We start from the raw sequence: 20,248 nt of genomic DNA on the forward strand, positions 1-20,248 counted from the left end.
CAAGGAGTCAGCTGCAAAGGCTGAACCAGCCATTCACAGTAGTATTCCTGTTGTGCTCTGAGAGACATCAGCGTGTGACTTTGAATCAAGGTCTTTTTAATCTGTTGTTTGTATTTATCGTATAGTTCTTGCGTTTTCAGGCAAAGTGTGTATTGTAGGCATTTATTTAACATTTTTCTTAATAAGCAAGTGTTGATATTGACTAAAATAAGCCTGAAGGGAACCATCTAGAGCAGTTCAGGCACAAACGTAATCTATATGGGCAAGGGATATTTTAGCTAAAGTACATTCAAAATGTGTTTTCAACCATAAAGCCGTGTTTGTACATACCACATACAGACTGTATCCCATTTATAGAAAAGGTTCTGGTGGTCTTACAAAACAGGATGATTTAAAAATATGTTGGAATAGCTAAATCTCAGCACGCAATTACAAGGCAAATGACAGTTCCATGCATTTTCATATATCTATGGGTTTACTCAGTAGTGTAACGTAAAAACAAGACGAAGCAATGAGAAACTGTACCACAGAGCTCGAATGTAAATGGAATAGTCATCAGTACAAGACTGAGTTCTGTGGGTGATCAGGAATGTTGCTCTGATGTAAAAGGAGAAGGTGAAGCAAATGTAAGTGAATCTGTAAACAGCTTTTTTAACTGGTCCTTGCAAAAATGTAATCTTGCTGTTGTGAAAAGATTGATATTTAGTCTAGTTTTTTGTGTTATTTTCTTGATAAGAGACCAAATGCCTGGTGGAAAGTTAAACACCAAAAATACCTTGCCTATAAATATCAGCTTTTGAGATTATAGAACAGGTTTTTAGACACTACTGGTTTAAAAATGAAACTTCTTGGAGAGCTACATCTCCTTACTTTAAAATCTGAATATAGTTGAGAAAACACTTATAGAGAAATTAACATTTCAGTTGAAGTTACAAACGTAATTTCCATCCTGTCACATTTTGGTGACCTTTTGTGACAGCTTGTCTCTATTGGAGGAGTGCATTCTTACTTGCTGATTAAAGATGTCATTTGAAACCATTTTATTACCAGGGATAGTGAAATTAATCTTGACACTTAGAGACACTAGAAAAATAATTGCTGATTCACTGCATTAAATGTGTGCATGTGAGAGAACTGTACAGTCAAGATTAGAGCAAGTGTGTGCTGGTAAAACCATGCAAGAATACAGTGTATTGGCATAAATGTAGCTGAGATTTTTCCTCAATATTTTGTTATCCAAGATAAGCAGTGCTATAAAAAAATTTAAAGGAGAGGTGTTGTAGGACAACTGTGCAATTGATTTTTCTAGAGATGCTGAGTTTATCATTTTTGAGGAGAAACATATAACTTTCAGTGGATGTGATTGAATTGTTCTTGAGTTGGTGTTGTAATTATGCTGTGGATATACCTGTAAAGAAATAACGAAGACAAAGAAAAGACTTGGGCATTGCCAAACTAAATTGTTCTCTCTGTAGCTAATTAAAAATAAAAAAGCAAACAAAACCCTACTTATGCAGACTCCCTTGCAAGCTGATAACACTGGTTCATATATGCAAAATTATTTCCTGCTATGTTCTGCTTAGTTTTTGTTTGCTGATACCTATTGGCTGAGGCTTTAGGCAAGACTAGGAAATCAAGATGAGTGGTTTCACTGTTACTCTGTTGCACTGTGTGTAGAAGAACAAGGTGTAATCATGTTACAAGTCTGCATGATGGGGAGAAAAAACAAAATGGGAGAAGAGTTACTACCCCTCTTGACTCAGGTGGTATGTGTGCATGTATATGTAAATATGTGTATTTTTCATGGTTGTTGTGGGATGTGATTCATGTTGTAAATCTGTGCGTTATCCGGAAGAACAGGGATCCTGAGGTTCTGAAGCCTGGGTGTCTGAATTGCTGTGCTCACAAGGAGCTGCCCAAGGCAGGTGTAGCAGCAGAGACCTTTGTTCAGGGCTGATGTATGCAGGAGCTGGTGGCTGAGGGTGGGGTGGGGGACAGGGCTGCATCCAGCCTGGCCCAGCATGTGTTGGTGAGGATGCACACAAGCTCACAACCAGGGAGAAGCAGTGGCCTTGGCATGGGGATCCCTGGGTGTGCTTTAGAAGAGACTAGGGAGGGAATGATTATCTTCTCTTTCTCTGTCTCAAACTTCCTTTCTAGGCAAACGTGTGATGTTTTTCAAGACACTTTCTTGCTCCCCTCCCTGCAAAACCCTCTTCCATGCAATTTTTTTCTCCTAGGTGTTTGCATGTGTGGCACAGTGCTCTGAAATGGGATAAACAGCCCACCTCACAATTGAGCTGTCTGTGCTCTGCTGCATGGTGATTGATAGCAATGTAAAGAGCTTGGGGTGTTTGTGGGGAATGAGTTTGGTTTACTGCAAGAGTTTTCATTTCTGAGGCTCTACACCTGCAGTTTTGTGTGTGAGCAAAATTCTTGACAGGTACGCTGTTGTCTTAGGCAGCACGTTGTGGGGGAAGTATGTGTTAATGTAATTTTATATTATTTTTTTCTTCCAATCAAGTGGTTATAATGCACTTCTGTGCTCAGAGATTTGGTGTGTACGTAATGGTGCATGAATTCATGGGGATTGTTTCGGGCTGGATGGTTTTTTCCAAGTTCAAAGTTTCATCTGGCAAAGTGGAACTGTGTGCAAAAGTGGATACAATGGCTCTGATTTAAAGACACTGCCTTTAAAAGTTTGAGAATTTTTGTGTTGAATGAGTAGGAAAACAATTTATTAGTCTTCATGTTGAAGAGAGTGATATGTACATGTGTGTGTGAGGTCATGGAGACTGACTTTTGACCAGCATGCCCTCATCCTTCCCAGAATGAAATCAGCATCTCTCTCTGAAGCAGTTCTGTTTGAGACAACCCATTCTTCCTTCTAATGTTGTTTCTACTTGGTGTCCTCCAACATGTGCTACAGAGGTTGAGAGACTCAGACATGGTCTTGTAGGAAGCCTAGCTGTCTTCCTGGGTTTTTGCTTTCCTCACATGTGACTTTTAAGCTGTTCAACAGGAAACAGTGTTTTGAATTAGTATCTGTGATAGGTACTTGCTGCAGTGACTGAACATTGCTTTCCAAACTAACTTGCTGAGTTCAGGATTGTAGTGTGGAAGATAGGACAAAAAATGTTCTGCTTGTCCTGTTCTTGGCTAAATAAGAGAAAACTTTCCAACTGGCAGCATGCCCAGGATGGCTCTGCAGGATTTGGATCCCCTCTGGTTAAAGGAAGGAGAGCTGTTGCTTTGCAGTGTAGTGGCATTATTTCTGACTAAGTATATGGTAGTCAGTGAGCATTCTTTCCTGCAGACCAACTAAAAGCCAGTGTCAATCCTTTCACACTTGTAAACATGTAAAGTTGCTTCAGGCATGGACAGAAAGGAGGCTTGGAATGAGAGCTGTTTTTTCCATTAACCCAGCTTTTTCCATCCCTGACAGCAAAGGATGGATAGGGTGACTGGTTTAGGCACATCTAATGCTTTAGATTGCATTGGGTGGGAGGGCGGTTATCTTAATTTTCCTTGCTAATACATAGTGTTCACATTAATGCTGTACAAAAATTTTAGGGAATGTGATTTCTTGCCCCTTCTCTAAGCATGCTAAGAGATTTTGCTGATCGTCTGGGGCTCTGCTGATCTCCTAAGGAAGTTCTAGGACAGAAGTAGCATCTTGTAAGAACATCTGATGCAGTTGTAACATGAGCTTTTATGTCACTTAATTCCAGTGTCAGAGAGGGGAAATGAAAGGAGGCAGACAAACTTAGCACCATAAATGGAACAGCAAACTATAAGGCAGATTCTGGGATTTTAGGCAGTCTGACATGTTTGCTGTGTTCTTGGACTGTCAACAAGTTCCAAGCTTTTATTCTAAGAACAGAGAAGCACCAGTTTTCTGCAGGTGTTGAATACCTCTGAAAATTGGGACATGCAAATTGACAGCCTTTGCAGCTCCATTGTGCAGGTAGTACCTGCTGGTAACCAGGTAAGGACAACTGTGGCAGCAGGACTATGCTGTTCTTATCCTTCGTGCCCTTTAGTCAATCCTCAGCTTCAAAGACTGACCTATAAATATATTTAAGGTGGTGGCTCAATAGCTTTGGCTATTGCGCTGTCAAGAAATGTTAATAGTTTTCTAATTCTGTAATTATATATTCGTAATGGAGGATATATAGCTGTGCAGAGGTTTTATAGTGTCTTATAGGTGCATTAGGAGTGCTGTTAGATAATAATTATTTTTATTCCGATCTGCAGATATTGTAGCTTTGACTTGTAGTATTAGCAAGTAACCAATTTGTCCTGAAAAATTGGTCTCTGTACCCGGATTCCTTTAAGAGCAGACTTCATTTTAATAGAAAAATGGAATTCTTGCACTAATTGTTATTCATATGAATTCAAAATATGTTTTTATAGGTCAGGAATGTGTTTCTTGTAGACTAGTTTAATTTTTCACTGCTAACTGCAGAAGTCAGTTTCAGGGGTAAAGAGAAATGTGACTGGCGCATGGCAAAATGTTTAGCTGTAAGTCTGGGTTCAAGTTTACCCCCCTTAAATAACTAAAACCTGGTAAGCGGCACTGCTGCTAGTGCCACAGTGTGCTTGTTGAATTGTTTTGGATTTTCTTTCCAAATAAGTTGATTGCCTGAGTCTGTAACTGCATAGTTTTCTCTTAATTTTATCAGCATTGTCCCAGATTTCAAACAAACTTGGCAGTTTTTATTGAGTGCCATCTGTTCTGTGTCTGCCTGTTGGGTGGATTGGGTGGGTGTTAGCAGTGGTTATGCATTTGACTTGAGCTGAGCACACAATTTAAAGTGTGCTCTAAGTGGCATTATCACTTGTGAAGCACAGTTGGTTCTTCTACCACGTACAAGAAATAAAACAAAAAGCAGTTACTTACAGCAAAAACACCTCATCGACCAGACAGTCCTTCTTTGGAGTACGCCCATGTGCAAAACATTCTGGTTGGTAAAATCTGTTCTTATGGAAGACTCAACATATCCTTGACAGTAGAGTTTGCTTGGGCTTTCATTTTGCTGCCTGACATTTCTGTGGCTAAGTGAGAGGAAAAACAAACCTTTCTGTTCATGTTTGTTTCATTCACCTGCCAGTTTTTGCCTGTGCACCAGACACAAGTATCTGTGTGGTTTTTGCTGTTGAAGGTGTCTTTAATGAAATGTTAACATGCCACCTAAAGGAGATCAAAGTGCCTGCAAAATTTGTTAAGTTGCAGGGATGCTTCTGTAGTTCTAGTGTTTTTCATGGTATTTTCTGTGTTTTCAGCTTGAAGCTAAAATATTTTTCCCTGTGTCTTTTTTTTTTTTTTTTTAACAGAACTTTCTGCAGAAGCCAAAGCAGCATTACTTGAATTTGAAGAAAGGGAAAGGCAGCTTAAACAAGGACGGTATGGCTCAAGGAGAGGAGGGCGAAGAGGAGGCTCAGTTATGTGCCATGGAATGGGAGAACAAAGGAGAGACAATAACGATAGGGGAAGAATGAAGGATCATAGGCCTGCACTGCTGCCAAACCAGCCAACCACAATGGTACCTTTTAACCCTTAGTATTCTTTGAATGTACTTGCAAGGAATTATGATGAAAAGCATTCTACATCGTGAATTTTTATGAAGCTAGAATATAGGTATTCCAGCATACACATTTTACTCTTTCAGGACACTGTTAGGAAAGGTGGGCTTTGCATAAAGTGGTGATTATAAAGTATGGGATTAGTCCTGCTACCAGCCTCAACCTGAGGAATCTCAAGGCCTCCAAATGAAAAGCAGACTTTGACTCATGCGCATATAATCAGGCTTTCTGCTGCCTTGCATACACGTGGAGTTGTAAGATAATTCCTTTGAGAAGTCCTTTATATGCAATATGGGAACATGTTCAGTCCCACATTACTAAATTGGTTAAAAAAAAAAAAAAAGTGGTTTTGTGAAATAATCCTCGGGTTTTTATGAAACTAATTTTTTTTTTTTACTGACACTTCCTTAATTTTTTTAATTAAAAAAAAAAAAACTTTTTATTCCTTCCATAATACTGTGGAGGCAAATAGAAGTGAAGGAAAGTAATCACCACTAGATAAATCAGTTTCTTAGGCTTTCAGATGAAATTTAACTTTACTATTTTTTTCTGCCTGTCCTCTGTATCACATAACAGAAGATTTTACTTTTTCCATCCCCAAACACAGTAGGTTTAGGATCCAGAGGTATCCCAGATTTACTTTTTTTAACTGCCTTACAGTGTACTGGAAGCTGAGATTATAGAACAAAGCTTGTGAATGCCTTTGCAATACAAGGTCATCTGTATTAAACAAAGGGGACTTTTTCCGACAGCAGTAACTCTAGGTGCTGATCGCTAGCAGGAGTTGGTGGCTGGCTCAGTGATTGAGAGCCCTGCAGTGGAATGTTTTAAAACAGTGAAGGTGGAATCATTTTTTTCTATATTGCTGCAGTCTTTGCTACTTATTTTGATCTTAAATGTTGTAAACGTTTCTGTGCTCATCATCATATCTTGTGCATGCTTTGTAGCTGCTTTGCTTGATGTATGTGGCTGCTGGGAAAAAAAAAACAGATGTCACATCTTTGTTACTAAAAGGTTGTGTGCATGGGACTCTTCGTGGTCTATGGTTTGAAAGTTACTGGCCTAGGGCTGACCCATAGTATCAGTGAGTTCAGAAGCAGAAAAATGAATGTGTCTGAAGAAAAACTTGATTTATTTTATTATAAAAGATCTTGGCTATTCATGTTGAGAATGCTGAACGAGAGACTTTTTTTTTAATGAAAAGTACCTTTCAAGGTATCTGTAAAGCAGCTTAATGATACTGGGCCTCATATTTCAGTGCATCATATTGTAGTTGATGGCAGTTTCCATTGGCATATACAGAACCCTAACCTATGAGATTAGGAAGTTTCACTGTTAAAAATACATGAATGTGTTATGGTAGCGTTCTCTATGTGCATTCTAGGCACTACTGATGTTCATTTGCAAATTTTATCTTTTTCTTTCCCTTTGCCATCCTCTTCACATTAATGTCCCTGATTGATCATTCCTTTGCTTTCCTGTGCTGATGGATCTTAACAGAGTTCCACTTGATTTGATGCTATAGGAAAGGTTTTTTTTTTTTTTTTTTCCCATTCATATTTGGCCTCAGTTCTCCAAAGGTGTCTTAATTTTGTTCTGGTTTATGTCAGGTTATTTGAACTTTAAAGCCTATTGACTTTATTCTTTTGTCTGACTTTAGACTCATTCACAGAGGTTAATTCCAACACACCAGCAACCTGTTAGGAGTCTGTTCCAGCACCAGCAGCAGCAGCAACAACAGCAGCAGCAACAGCAGCAACAACAACAGCAGCAGCAGCAGCAACAGTTACAATCTCTGCTTCCTTTACAGCATCAGCATCATTCTTCTCCTCCTCCAGGGCTACATATGCCCCCTCAGATAGAAACACCTAGAATAATGATGACTCCACCACCAGTGACACCTCAGCAACCGAAGAACATACACATAAACCCACATTTCAAGGGGACGGTAGTGACGCCTGTTCAAGGTGAGCTTTCTGAACACTTTCCCGGTCATTAGCACATGAGGCATCTTGCTCTTTGCCAGGGAAGCAACGGTTTCTCTCTTGATGGAATTGTGCTTCGGGCTGATATTTTTTTTCCTGAAATATTTTGCCTGAATTAAGATGTGAAAAAGAAACTCACACAAAAAAAAAGACAGTGATACACTTCTGTTGTTGGATTGTGGTCAGCTGAAGTAGTAAAGTCTTTTCCACTTTTCTATCATCTTTACTGCTCAAAAGCCTTCAAAGAGCAATAAAACTGAAAAGAGAATGTTTCTAAAAGCAGTGCATGTTGGTTTTTAATACTAGGTTTAGAATGAATACTGCAGTTTAGAATTTCCCACGTCATTCTAGGTTCAGCCAAGCAGTCACAGAATGACCGCCCACCTATTTCAGTGAGAAGACACAAAGGCAGTCCTTGAACTGTAAATGCTGTGTGAAAGGTACAAGCTGCAGTCCTCACTTGACAAGATGCATGCTTTCAGTTCTCCTTTCAGTTCCACATGTATGATTATTTGATTCAGAACCTGCAAGTACACGTTCTTTCTGTAACTCAGTACAAGCACCCTTTGGGCTACAGCTCTTAGAACAGCTTTCAGCAAACAGAGCTGTTAATATTACTACTTATTTGGGAAGTGCTTAATCCCCAAGAGGATAAAGAAAAAGCACCTATATGTCTCTGACTTGTGATTCAATTGGAACTAGACAAAGCAAAACAAAAGTATATGTATTTACCATTAGGTTTTAAGTATTTCTTCCCTCCTTTGAATCAGCACAACTCCAAGGCAGTGTTATCTTTGCTTCATTTATTTGCCCACTGAAAGGTAGGAATTTGGCAGGGTAGGATATTGCCAGTTGATAGAAATCTGTTAGGCTTCTCACAGATGGGTTCACAGTAGCTGCTTCGTAGAGATTATTTCACTTTTTCCTGTCTAATAAAATCAGTGCTTCCCATCAAATTATGCATCAGGACAGATTATCTGGAAGCAGTCCAAAAGATCCTTTAGTCTTGGATGTATGCCTTCTGTGCATTTGACTAACATTTCTAAAGCAACAGTTTTTGCTTTGAGAAAAGCAAAAATAGTTTTTAGACTATTTTAGATGCCTATTCTCTCCCTGTGAAACAGTCGATGCATCTCCTGCATCAATGTGAACAGATTTCTTCCTAATGCTAGTAATGGCTACTGGGATTGTTGTTTTTGCCCGATGTCAGAAGTACAGCAGTATATCTTCTTTCTTTTGTATGAGTTGCTTTCTTTGTCATGTAATTAAGGTGCTTCAGACTTGTCTCAGCCTTACCACAATGTCTGTGATAAGTACCTTTGGCATGCTAGGGACCTTGCTTTATCTTGAACATAGTCTTTTCTTCCTCTCTTAATTTGCTTACTTTGATCCTAATTTTAACCAAGCTGCATACCTGCGTCTTAGGAGATCTTCAATATTGGATTTGTAGTCTGTTGTATGTTTTTTTTTTTTTCCTTCTTCGTTTTAAAACTTGCTGACTGTGTGTGCACATACTTTCCTTGACTGGCAGTCATCCTCTCAGAATCAGCAGCCCCAGAAGTGATCTGTCTTTCAGCGGGTAGAAGACCTGTATGGCAGTGAGAGATCTTTTGCTTTGTTTGTTAATGGCAACGGGTTCATATGAAATAACTTAGTGCCGTCTGTTTTACTGAAAGGATCCTCTGCAAGACTACAGAATATTTCTGCTGCTAGGTGTGCAGCATACTGTTGCATGCAATTATTAAAATTCTAGTGATTTAAATCTACTTTCATAATTAGTGAGAAGTCAGTCTGCTGCAGTAGCTGTTAGAAGTGGCCATCTGAGCATACAGTAGTAGAGTTATGTTACGTGAAAGTGTACATTTACACACCTAAGGAAAATATGTAGGGCATCAGGTACATTCTTCAGGGAAGATGTGTAATTCTAAAATGATCATAGATGAATTTTTAAGCATTTTCAGATGAATTTTTAAGCATTTTCAGTGTAGGCATGCAAATGGTAGACAAATTCCAGTGCAGAGATAACCGTTCTAAACTTCCTTTTAAAAAATCTTGCTCAGTTTAATGCCTCTACCTGGGGTTCCAGCAGGGAGAGCCTGGTAGCTGACAACACTAGCATGTTTGTCACGCAGCAGCATTTATTTAAGGGTAGCAGGAACTATGAAAGAGATGAGAGTAATTTCATGTTCTTGATGATATTCTGCCCTGTCTCAACCGAATCTATTTCCAGATACGAGGCTTTTTTTACATATCACAGAATAGAGTCAGACACAAAGTTTATTTGGATTCTGTTTAAAATGCGATGCCTGAAAGTCAGAATGCCATGTCTGGAAGTGCATAATACACAAACGTAGATTCCAGTATTTTTAATAGTGTGCTATCGTGTTTTCATGTAGACTGACATTTTTTACCTCTGTAATTTTGTGGAAGGAATAAGCCCATGTACTTTCAATTGTCTGCACCAAGGACGTTTGTTCTAACTTGCCAATCACAGAAATATTCATTCTCAACATCCTTATGGCCTGAGTTCATCTTGAAATGCATTCAGTATATCAGTATTTTCTAAAATAGACTAAAACATGTAAATTGTCATGAAACTTTCATTTGAGTACAACAGCATATATAAGGTCTTCTGTAGCCAGCTACTTCAGCCTGAAAGTTAGTTGAAGCACTCTTGAAGAATCCTTTTATTGGTTTATTTCTTTGTCTCAATGGCAAATCTCCTTGTGTCTAGGTTCAAAACAACAACAACAAAAAAAAAACAGCAGTTGCTTTCTGTCAAGTCAGTTTTTTCAAACAAATTTGTAATATTTTTTTAGTCTTTGAAGCTTCATAAATGATTAAGAAGGACTCAGTCTGTCAGAGACCTTAATGGTTATATGAGCGTCTGTTCACACCTGCTGCGGATAGTGTTCAGTTAGTGTTCCGTTGTGCCTTTTGTGCCATTTGAATCCCATGTCTTTTCTGTTGATTACCTGTCAAAATTCTCTCTTTTCTGTGTGTCCCATTTTGTAAATAAGTTTTGAGTTATGAGAGGAGATTTTTGGCCTAATGCATGTCCAAATTTGAGTCGGATCAATTTACAAATACTGGAGGACTACAAAGTACAAGTAGACACACTGTGAAATACTAGTTCAGGCTGTGATTTAGGTATTGAATGTTTTTTCCCCTTGATGTTTACACCACAAATAACTACTTCAAGGATACCATGGCGCTGCCAAAACTGACAGGAGGTACTGCTGATGAGCAGTTTGTGGCAGCTCAGTGGATTAGTGTGCCGTTTACCTTTTAAAAACTGGTGTCTTGGGAAAAATTATAATTCTTCTGAATCATTAATATGGGAATTGCTTCTTCATCTTTTCAGCTATAGCCTTGAAATTTACAGCTAAAATCAAATTAATCCTCTTAAAATAGCATGTAACAACATGTTGTTTGAAATGTACCTTTCAAACCTGTGGAAGACTTCATGTTGAAAAAATCTGAGAATTCTTTGCTGCTTCAGCAGGTGTCCAAGGACTGAAAGGGTGCTGAGTTTGAACTATCTTTCATGGGTATTAAATTAATTTGTTTAAAAATATATATCTCTGTATATGCTCCTGCCAGAGGCAGGATACCGAAATAGACACGAGTGCGCTGTACAGATGAAGTTTCTCTGCATTTCCCACCTTTTGTGATTTTTCTCAGACTTGCCTCTCTGACCTGAGCTATTTTAGTCCTTGGTCTGTCAAGAGCATGCTGTCATTTTTTTTAAGTGGTCATGGCTGTGCAGTACTGACAGATGTTTGTTAGAAACCATGATGAGACTCTGACTAATTTTCTCATGTAACCTGATCACAAGTTTGCACACAGTCCTTCAGAGCTGAAAGATTGGTGCATGTAGTTTAACCCATCGGCCCATGAAGCAGCAAACTGCAGGTAATTAACAGTGGATGGAAGGCAGACGTGGACATGAACTAAAAATAGTTGCTAATGCATTAGCTCTTGTGCCTGAAGAAAAGAATTTTACTGAAAAGGAATATTACTGAAGAAAAAGGAATTTTTGAGGCATATTAGAAAAGCGTGCTGTGACATGGAGCTAGTTTAAGGGTGAAGGGTGCACTTCTTAACACCTTTCCTGCTCTCAAGTGTCACGGAGTTGTCTATAAAGTCAGTGTTTAACTCTGTGGGAAACATTTTCCTTATCATTTTCAAATACTAAGCACAAATTGAAGAAAAATAGCCTTAAAGTTTTTGATAAATGAGCAAATGCATTTGGTGCTGTTTGATTTAAATGCTTTATCTACCTTCTCCTGACCTTTTGTCTAATGTGGACATATTTGTATATTTGTACTTTTAACAATTTGGACAATCCAAAGAGGAGAAAAAAAATAACACAAGGAAAAATGTGAAATCAGTTATTAGACTTCGTGCTGGGGATTTGCATAAAGATTGAGTTCCCGAGGTGGTCTGGCTGCAGTTACTTTGTGGATTATGCCATCATTTTAAGTGGTTGTTCTGGGACATTGCATTTCAAGAAAACAGAAAAAAGTTACGTGAACAAGTCATCCATGTTAGTCCCCAAACTCCTAGTTTTGGAGAAGTTATTTTTCAGGAAGAGGGTCGTATTATTTTTTTTGGTGACTCTTTATGAAATATGAGTCTGTCTTCGGAGATCAGCAGTTGCGATTACACAAACTGCGATTACAGTTGCATGTGCCATTATAGTGAGAATGCCACATTAAGAAGTTCTTGCTTGCTCTTAATTGCTGCTGCCTGCCTCGTTTTACCCTTCCATGAACACTGATTTATGCCAGATAGCTTTTCTGATGCCAGTGTTTGCTATGGGAAGTAGGTGGTGAGACTGGGAGATACGTAGGAAACGAGGGGCACTAAGTTGAGGTGAGTTAATTATGTGTCCTTCTGTTTGAAACATGAAATTACTGTTAAGAGTCCGTGTCAGCTTTGTCTGAGACATACCTTTGGCTGAATACATATTCTGTTTTTTTTTTTTCCTTCCTGAAACAAGAAGCAATCTCATTCTGGAGAATGCAGAATCAAATTATGTAAATGAACTAGGAGAATCCTAATTGCCCTGTTGCATGTTGCGGGGGAGGGAATGGTTGCTTAAAGTTAATTGTAGGAGCTGTGCCATGTGAGGGTAAATGTAGCAGGTTTTAATCATGGCTTCTTACTGCAACCACTTTTGGAAATAACAGCAACAACTGTTAGGTAAAACAAATGGTGTTAAAAGGTGCTTCTTATTTCAGTGCCCTTGCTGCCAGTTCCAGCCCAGCCAAGACCTGCTGTAGGACCCCAGAGATTTCCTGTGAGTAGCAGCTGTTTCTTCTTCTTTGATATGGATAAGCATACATTTGCAAGGAAATATTAATACAGCAAATAAAGGCTGTTCTAGTGAAATATAATTTTAAGAATTTGTAAATATTGACAATACACTCTGCAGTTGAAAATGTTTGTTAAAAGCTTAAGGTCAATGGATTTTTGAGAGTAGAATTAATTCTGTTTAACTGTAAAATTGTTGAACCAATCTCTCCAGTGGGAGAGGCGTGAATGCATCTTGTCTTAAGGAATATGGGCTCCATTTTATTACTTGAGTCTTTCTGTATAAATAGAATCCTTACTTTATTTGATATAATAAAGGCTGTTTGAAAAAAAAATCCCTAACCTTAAAAAGTAGCATATATTTTTATTGTAAAAATCAGCAAAGTTTTACTTTCATCATTATTTCAGGCATTTAAATGCCTTCATATTTTTATATCAAGAAATGAGAATGACACTGTGTGACCTTGTTTTTGGTATGTATTTAACTTGCAAAACAAAGGGACATCTAACTGTTTCACAATAATTATTTTACTTGTTGTTTTTTTTTATTCTAATAATGTAGAGAAGCACCTTTCTAGATAATTTTTCAGTATTTCAAAATTCTGTTTTCCTGAATCTTTAACTCAGATGGTTTGCAGATCATCAAAATAAGCAAAAATATACATATATTTGTGAAATATTGCCTGAAGTATTTTCAAGTAACAACCCATATATTATTTCTAAAATAAATAAACCACACAAATTATTTTTCTGTTAATGCTAGCAGTGTTGAAGGGGGAAAGTAGGTGTTCGTGAACATCTGCGTGGTATCACACAGTAAATTATTTGCACAGAGGTCAGATGTGTTTGAAAAAAGCAGATTTTGGAAACCTGCTGTGACTTTTGATTGCCATGTGCATACCTGGCTGGTTTTGATGCAGAATATTTGTTCTAGATACATAGCTAAGAAATTGATGTCCATTTTTGGTACAGTAACTGAGTTCTTAAATTGCCACACTTCTATAAAGTATAAAAAGGTTAAACAATAAAACTGCAGTTTCATCAACTAAATTTGTTACATAATTTATGTCAACATTTAAACAGGAGATATTTTTCTGTTTAAAATTATTCTGCCTTTAAGGGAAAGAGCTCTTTTCAACAGCCCTTAGTATTAAGTAGAAACCTTATTAACATCTTAAAAGTAACTATTTAAAAAGCACAAGTATCTCATGTATGGTTTCCTTGGACATGAACTTGCTTGTGCCAATAAACACAATTTAGGATTGAAAAGAAATAGAAGGACAAGGAATATCTGTAAAGGCATTGTAATTGACATCTTTGAAGTGTGTTTACATCAGTGCAGAAAAATTGGAAATTAATTTTTTTAAATTAACTGTGAAATTAGATGTTAATTCTGTTCACTTTTGTTTTTGCAAGTCAGGAAGTACTGCAAACCTAGCTGATCTTGTATGCAACAGTTTTTTAAACAGAATAAAATGGATTGAACATTTTCATTAGGGCTGCTCCTTTTGCCTGAAGGAAAACACCGAATACTTGCTGGCTTTTTATGTAGGCGATGTACTAGCAAAGAGTCAGTGTCTTTTTTTTTTTTTCTTCAATTAAAAGAAGGAAGGCTTTCTTAACTAAGGATGCAGTACTGTGATTTGGCTGCCCTGAGTGTTCTTTTCCACTTCAGCTAGTAACCTGCTCTGTGACCCTGAGAAAGGTGCTTAATCTTTCCATGACTCAATATTTTGTAAAATGGGTATAATATGGTCTTCCCTTATGAAGCACTTTATAAATTTTGCATAGGTTATCAGATATATTAGGATTAGGAATTAAGTGTCACTGTGTACATATCGCGTGTTTGTTTTATTAAATGTAGTATGTTAGCTCTTGAGCTGAAGACAAATTTACTTTCGGACTTGAACTTTTTATCTTGCGGAGCTACCTTTACTTGCTTTGTTACATGTCAAATGCCTCTGTGCTGTTGGAATTCACTTGTTTATGTATAAATGTTGACTTGTAGCAGTATAGCAATGGTTGGACAACTTTGCTGCCAAGCCACTTGAAAAAGGTCAAAGTAGTATTCCTGACCATGGTACATTCTTCCTTTTTCTCATTATAAAAGGAATCTGGATATATGAAAACATGACTTCTGTTTTTAGGATCACCTGATCTTAGCATAGTAGTCAATCAGTCTTCTGTTTGCTTTGTTTCTAAAAATGTGGGGGTTAAAATATTTTTAGGTTGCTTTCCCCTGTGACTTTGAATTGGATGGTTTATCTTGCTTGAATGTGGCAGAGGTGCACAAACATTAAAGGTAATGATGTTCTCATGAGGGAGAGACCTACATGTGGCTAGTGACCTAACTAAAAGAAAAACTGCCTCTGAGTTCCTGTCACATCTAGTAGAGACTTCTCAGTGCAGAGAGCCCCTGTGTGTTACAATCGTGAGAAGAGCTTCAATCAGAGCTAATCAATTGCAAGTCATAAATCCATTGGAAACCAGGTGTTATTAATTTAGGGCTAATGAAGTGACTTGTAACCATGTAATGGTTAATTCTTACAACCTTTTGCAGAAGGATGTAATTGAAGAGTTGAACAAAGTTGTAATGAGCATGTTAGCATATTGGTTTCCGTTCTAAATTATAAGAAATAATGTAATATTAAATCAGGGTAATGTTGATCAGGATCCAGTCTGCTTGGATTTGGGACTGATTAAATTCACTTAACAGCCCTGGGTGTAAATGTTAATGTTTCAGGGTAGGGCTTATTTCTGAATTATTTCCTACTTAAAGCTTAACCCCTTAAGTGTTGAGAGAGGAAGTACTAGAAAGGACCTAGTAGAATTTATCCATTTGTATTCCCTACTTGAAGTTATTTGAACATTTAGAGTTATTTTGAAGCAAGCAAGGAAGTTGTCAATTTCTTACTTTGTAATCATTCGAGGTGACTTAGTGGGAATAATATTTGAGAGGTGTGGTCAGCTAATTAGGACTGAATTAATGGTGGATCTGAGGGTTGTTAGTAGCTGAGAAACATGATAAACTTGTGCTAACTGGAAGTTAAAGCCTCAAGTTGTACAAAGGCTCATCTAAGTGAGTATTCTTCAGGTGGTTGCATTTAATAATAATTCAGTTTTCAACTGTAGTTAATGCTAGTGATGTTCCAGTTACCTGAATTAACCTGGAACTGTGCAAGTGCCAACTGAGTGTGTTCTTCTAAACTGTTAAAGAGGAGATAGGCCAACATCTTCGGGTCCTTCTGGAGGTATAGCTTTATGTATCACCTGCCTTCAGTGTAAAGCCTTTCTCTGAGTTACTGTCTCAGAGTCACAGTGTTTCACAAACAAGGCTTTTTGGTGGACTAATCTGTTTGAAGGAATGTGATTGGAGGCTTATTTATGGAGTAGTTGTGTGGATCTCGAATTTTTACAAGAGGGGCAGTTGTGGTTCCTGTCCTATGGTGTTTATTTAGGCTAAATTCTCCTTCAAAAATAAAAAAAGGAAACAAAAGTGGTGTTTCTAAACACTCTAGGTTGCTACTAACTGGCTATTGTAGAGGCCAGGCCTTTAATGTAAAACAAAACCATTTGCTTTCAAATAGCAATTTTCATGAGCTGAGTTGATGATCCAAGTCTTTTCATCCCTTATGTGGTTTCACCAGCACGTTCTGCGTTTGAAATATTTCAGCATTTGCCTGAAGAAAAGGTTGAAGACCTTTTACTTAAAACATTACTTAATTTTACCTAACACCAAGGTAATTTCCACATGTGGCACACTTGTGTGGGATTTTTTTAAGGACAAAAAAAAAGTGGCACAAGTGTTGTCTTGCCCATTTTGAGATAGTGCCACAGAGTTGTCATTGTCAAAACTCTTCAGACAGAAATAGGGGATCCCTGGCATATCCCAGCCTGAGTCTGGAACAAGGTGTTTTGTGTGAAGAGGGACTTGCAGAGAATCTTCCTCACACTGCTTGAGGCAGAAGAGAGGAATAGCTTTCTGTGACCTGAGGCCCTTCCTTCCCCTTCTGTCTTTGTTATGGTTCGTCCTCTGAAACCGCTGCAGAGAGAGTGGAGGCTGGCAGCATCTCTCTACTCCTTTTGCCAGGAGATTTTTCAGGGAACTTGGACGAAAACCGTTTTTTCTGTTATCCTTAACCTAACACCCTTGGTGTCCCACAGACAAATTTTCTTAATTTTGGTCCACTTGAGTTTCAGAGCTGAAACTAAGACTAGTCTGAAGTGGCATGAAGCAAAAAAAGAAGCAGTGCTAGTGTCTGCCTGGCCAACTTATTCCAGGAAGGCTTTGGGATGCACAAAGCTTTTCTCCTTTGATAGAACAGCTGTTAGTGCGCTGGGTGCCTTTCAGGTAACTGTTGAAATCAAATCTAAAAAAGCTGAATTGCATGATATATAAATTGTTTTATTCAGTATAAAAATAAGACCTTAGTAGAGCAACTTGTCCTAAGGCAACTGAGAATATTCTTGTGAATATTCTACATCGTGTCTTTTCAATTCTCAGGAGTGTTTTTTAACATGATTTGGCTTTGGAATTTACCTTAAAATTTCTTTTCAAAGCGGTCCTTATCCCAAAAGAATACTTGAAGATTTTTTTTCTTAAACTGCAAAAACCTTACTGAATTTTCTTTACAGTCTCATTCAACATTCTTCAACTTCATCTCCAGGATATCAGCCATTGTAAATGGATGCTGTGAGAGGGAGCTGATTAGTTTTGATTCTGTTTTTCAACCATTTCTGAAATCCCTAGTTTGACAAACTTTGAGCTTTGAAGTATTGTTTGAAATTCAGACACTAAAAACACTGCTTTATGTTTTAACTTGTGTGAGGTTTTTGAATAAGTGCCCAGTTGTTGCTCAGATCTCAGATCTGTTGCTCAGGTCACTGTCCTTCAGTTTTGCCACTGGCTTGGAACATTTCCTTTAGACAAAAAAAAAAAAAGTATTAATGCTATATTAAATTGTAAAATGTATATTAAAATATGATTTACTTTTTTTTTTTTTTCCCTGAAGTGGTCCTTAGGCTGACTTGGATCAGCATATAACACTGTTTTAGCAAACTTGTGTAAGTTTAATGGATTTTAGGATGTACTTGAGCCTGGGGGTGTGTCTTTACGTAAATACCTCTTGCAGTCTGTGAAAGCAGAAATTTGCAGTGCTTTTGTAAATAACTCGTTGCAGTAGTGTTTCCTGATCATTGTGGAAAATGTAAATAAGGAGTGTTTTTTTCCGAAATTCCTAATTGCATTAGGAATTGCTATGAGTAAGGGTTTCAGTAACACTTTCTAAGGTCTTGGCTCCTATTTTCCAGTGCTTACAGTAGGGATGATTTTACACAGTCCTGCATCTGAGAATATTCAGTCCTTTTAAACTGATACTTAGCAAATAATGATAGATAGTAACTAGTACATGCTTGCAGCAGTGTTTATGTAGGAAGCAAACTGTTAATGGAAATAGAAAGTCACTTGTGAAAATGATTCTCTTACTTCCTCACAATTACTCTGCTTTAGCTATGGCTTTACTATAATGAGTAACAGTAAATGAAATTTTCACTCTATTACTGTGTTGCGGTAGCAGATCACAGGTAGTGTAGAAAGCATTTTGTTTTCATTTAACAGGATACATGGTATCAGGTGGTGTTGATTGACGTTTCTTGGATAGTGCTTTATACAGCATTTCATGCAAATCATGTTTGAATGAGACTGCTGCATCAAATTACATTTCTTTCAGATTATAGCCCTTGCAGATGTGAGACGGAGCTTGTTCTGCAGCTAGCAAAAAGCTTTCGTTTTGAACACTTGCTGTTTTCACAACTTGACTGCAAAGCCCTGTAATTACAGCACTTAAGATAGTGAAGGAATGATGGGCACTTTCTCTTATCAGATCTATAAGTAGTTGCAAGCAGATGCAGCGTGAGATCCCTCCAGCTGTCAAATACTGTCAGGCTGGCATAGAGGGAATGCAGTTTAAAATGCAGGTGACATAATACCCAACATCCTCCATTTGCTAGTGGGCTTCTGATTAATCACGATTACCATACATTATCATACCATCAAATTTAATCATATCAATGAATTCCCATTTGCAGGAGGAGCAGCAGCAGCTAAACATGATGGTAACAGCTATTAAATAAGAGAGAAATAGATGGCTTCTAAATGTAGTAACCCTTTAACTTGTCCTGCTAGCTCCAGTGTGCACATGCTCTGTAGAAATCAAAATCAAACAGAAAACTTGTGTGTTTATATTCCGTAGTTTTTGCCATTTAAGTAATTGCTATTAAGGACTGCTTAGAAGAAAAAAAAAAAAGTTGAAGATTTTTTTTTGTCTTAATGACACTAAAATTTCTACAGTTCAGTCTTTGATTTAGTACCTGCTAAGCGCAGAGTCACAGAACAATAAGAGGCTGGAAGGTATCACTGGAGGTTGTCTTTCAACCCCCCAGCTCAAGCAGGACCACCTCAAGCTGTTGTCCAGGAACATGTGCAGATGGCTTTTGAAGATCTCCAAGGAGGAGACTCCACAACCTCTCTAAGCAACTTGTGACACTGCTCCATCACCTGCACAGATACAAAGTTTTGGTTTGGGTATATTTTTATATGTCTATATTTTATATGCATGCGCACATGCGCTTATATACGCATATAAAAATACTGTATTTACATATTCTACATGTATATAAAATATATTATTTATATTTTACATGTAATGATCTATATGTATAAATGTGTATTTATAAATGATTAGGTATAAAATTCTGGTATATTTGCATGAATGAAGTTTGAACTTTTAAAGCTACATGAGCAAACAAATTTTTATTAAGCACACACAAACATGTATTAGGTGTATGGCTGCATAGCCATTAATTAGGCAGTTAGAGATATTTTGCAGATGTCAAGACTCCTTTTACAAAGAAATCCAATTACAGGGTACAATTGACTTCTTACTACAATGCAGTAAGACTAATCTAGTGCTTAAATACTGAATGCAGGGCTAAAATATACTTGTTATAACCTAGTCCTAGATGATAGTATAGTTCTCAAGCTGTTTTCACTGAGCTGTGAAACATCCTTCTGAAAAACTTTTTATTTTTAATAAAAAAAAAAAAAAAAAAAAATCTTATAGGTATTTATTCACCTTCTGTACCTTGAATTCTTACTGTTTAGTATGTGAAATGAAAAAAAATGCTTCATTATGAAATACTAAATTGTACTACTGATTACAGTAAACTGAATTAGAGTAATAGTGTTGAATGTGGAATACTGCAAAAGACAAATTCAGGCCTTCATACTCAACATGTGAGTAGAACCTGCAAGCGCATTGGTAGCCCTTGGTTTGTAAAGTTCTTGCATCAAAATGTTT

General features: G+C 37.5%; 1 protein-coding gene across 5 annotated transcripts in view; it reads left to right on the forward strand.

The window, feature by feature from the left end:
• Window positions 1-20,248, forward strand: part of RBM33 (RNA binding motif protein 33) — a 99,200-nt gene that overhangs the window by 28,016 nt on the left and 50,936 nt on the right. For 4 of the 5 annotated variants that reach the window (XM_035316570.1, XM_035316566.1, XM_035316567.1 and 1 more), the window contains exons 8-10: window positions 5,338-5,546; window positions 7,247-7,553; window positions 12,818-12,876. In XM_035316570.1, the coding sequence (XP_035172461.1) occupies window positions 5,338-5,546; window positions 7,247-7,553; window positions 12,818-12,876 (575 nt within the window). The remainder of the gene's footprint in view (window positions 1-5,337; window positions 5,547-7,246; window positions 7,554-12,817; window positions 12,877-20,248) is intronic. The other variant, XM_035316568.1, reaches the window with a different exon arrangement.

The sequence above is a fragment of the Oxyura jamaicensis genome, chromosome 2, assembly GCF_011077185.1.
Source record: "Oxyura jamaicensis isolate SHBP4307 breed ruddy duck chromosome 2, BPBGC_Ojam_1.0, whole genome shotgun sequence".
NCBI classification, from domain to species: Eukaryota; Metazoa; Chordata; class Aves; order Anseriformes; family Anatidae; genus Oxyura; species Oxyura jamaicensis.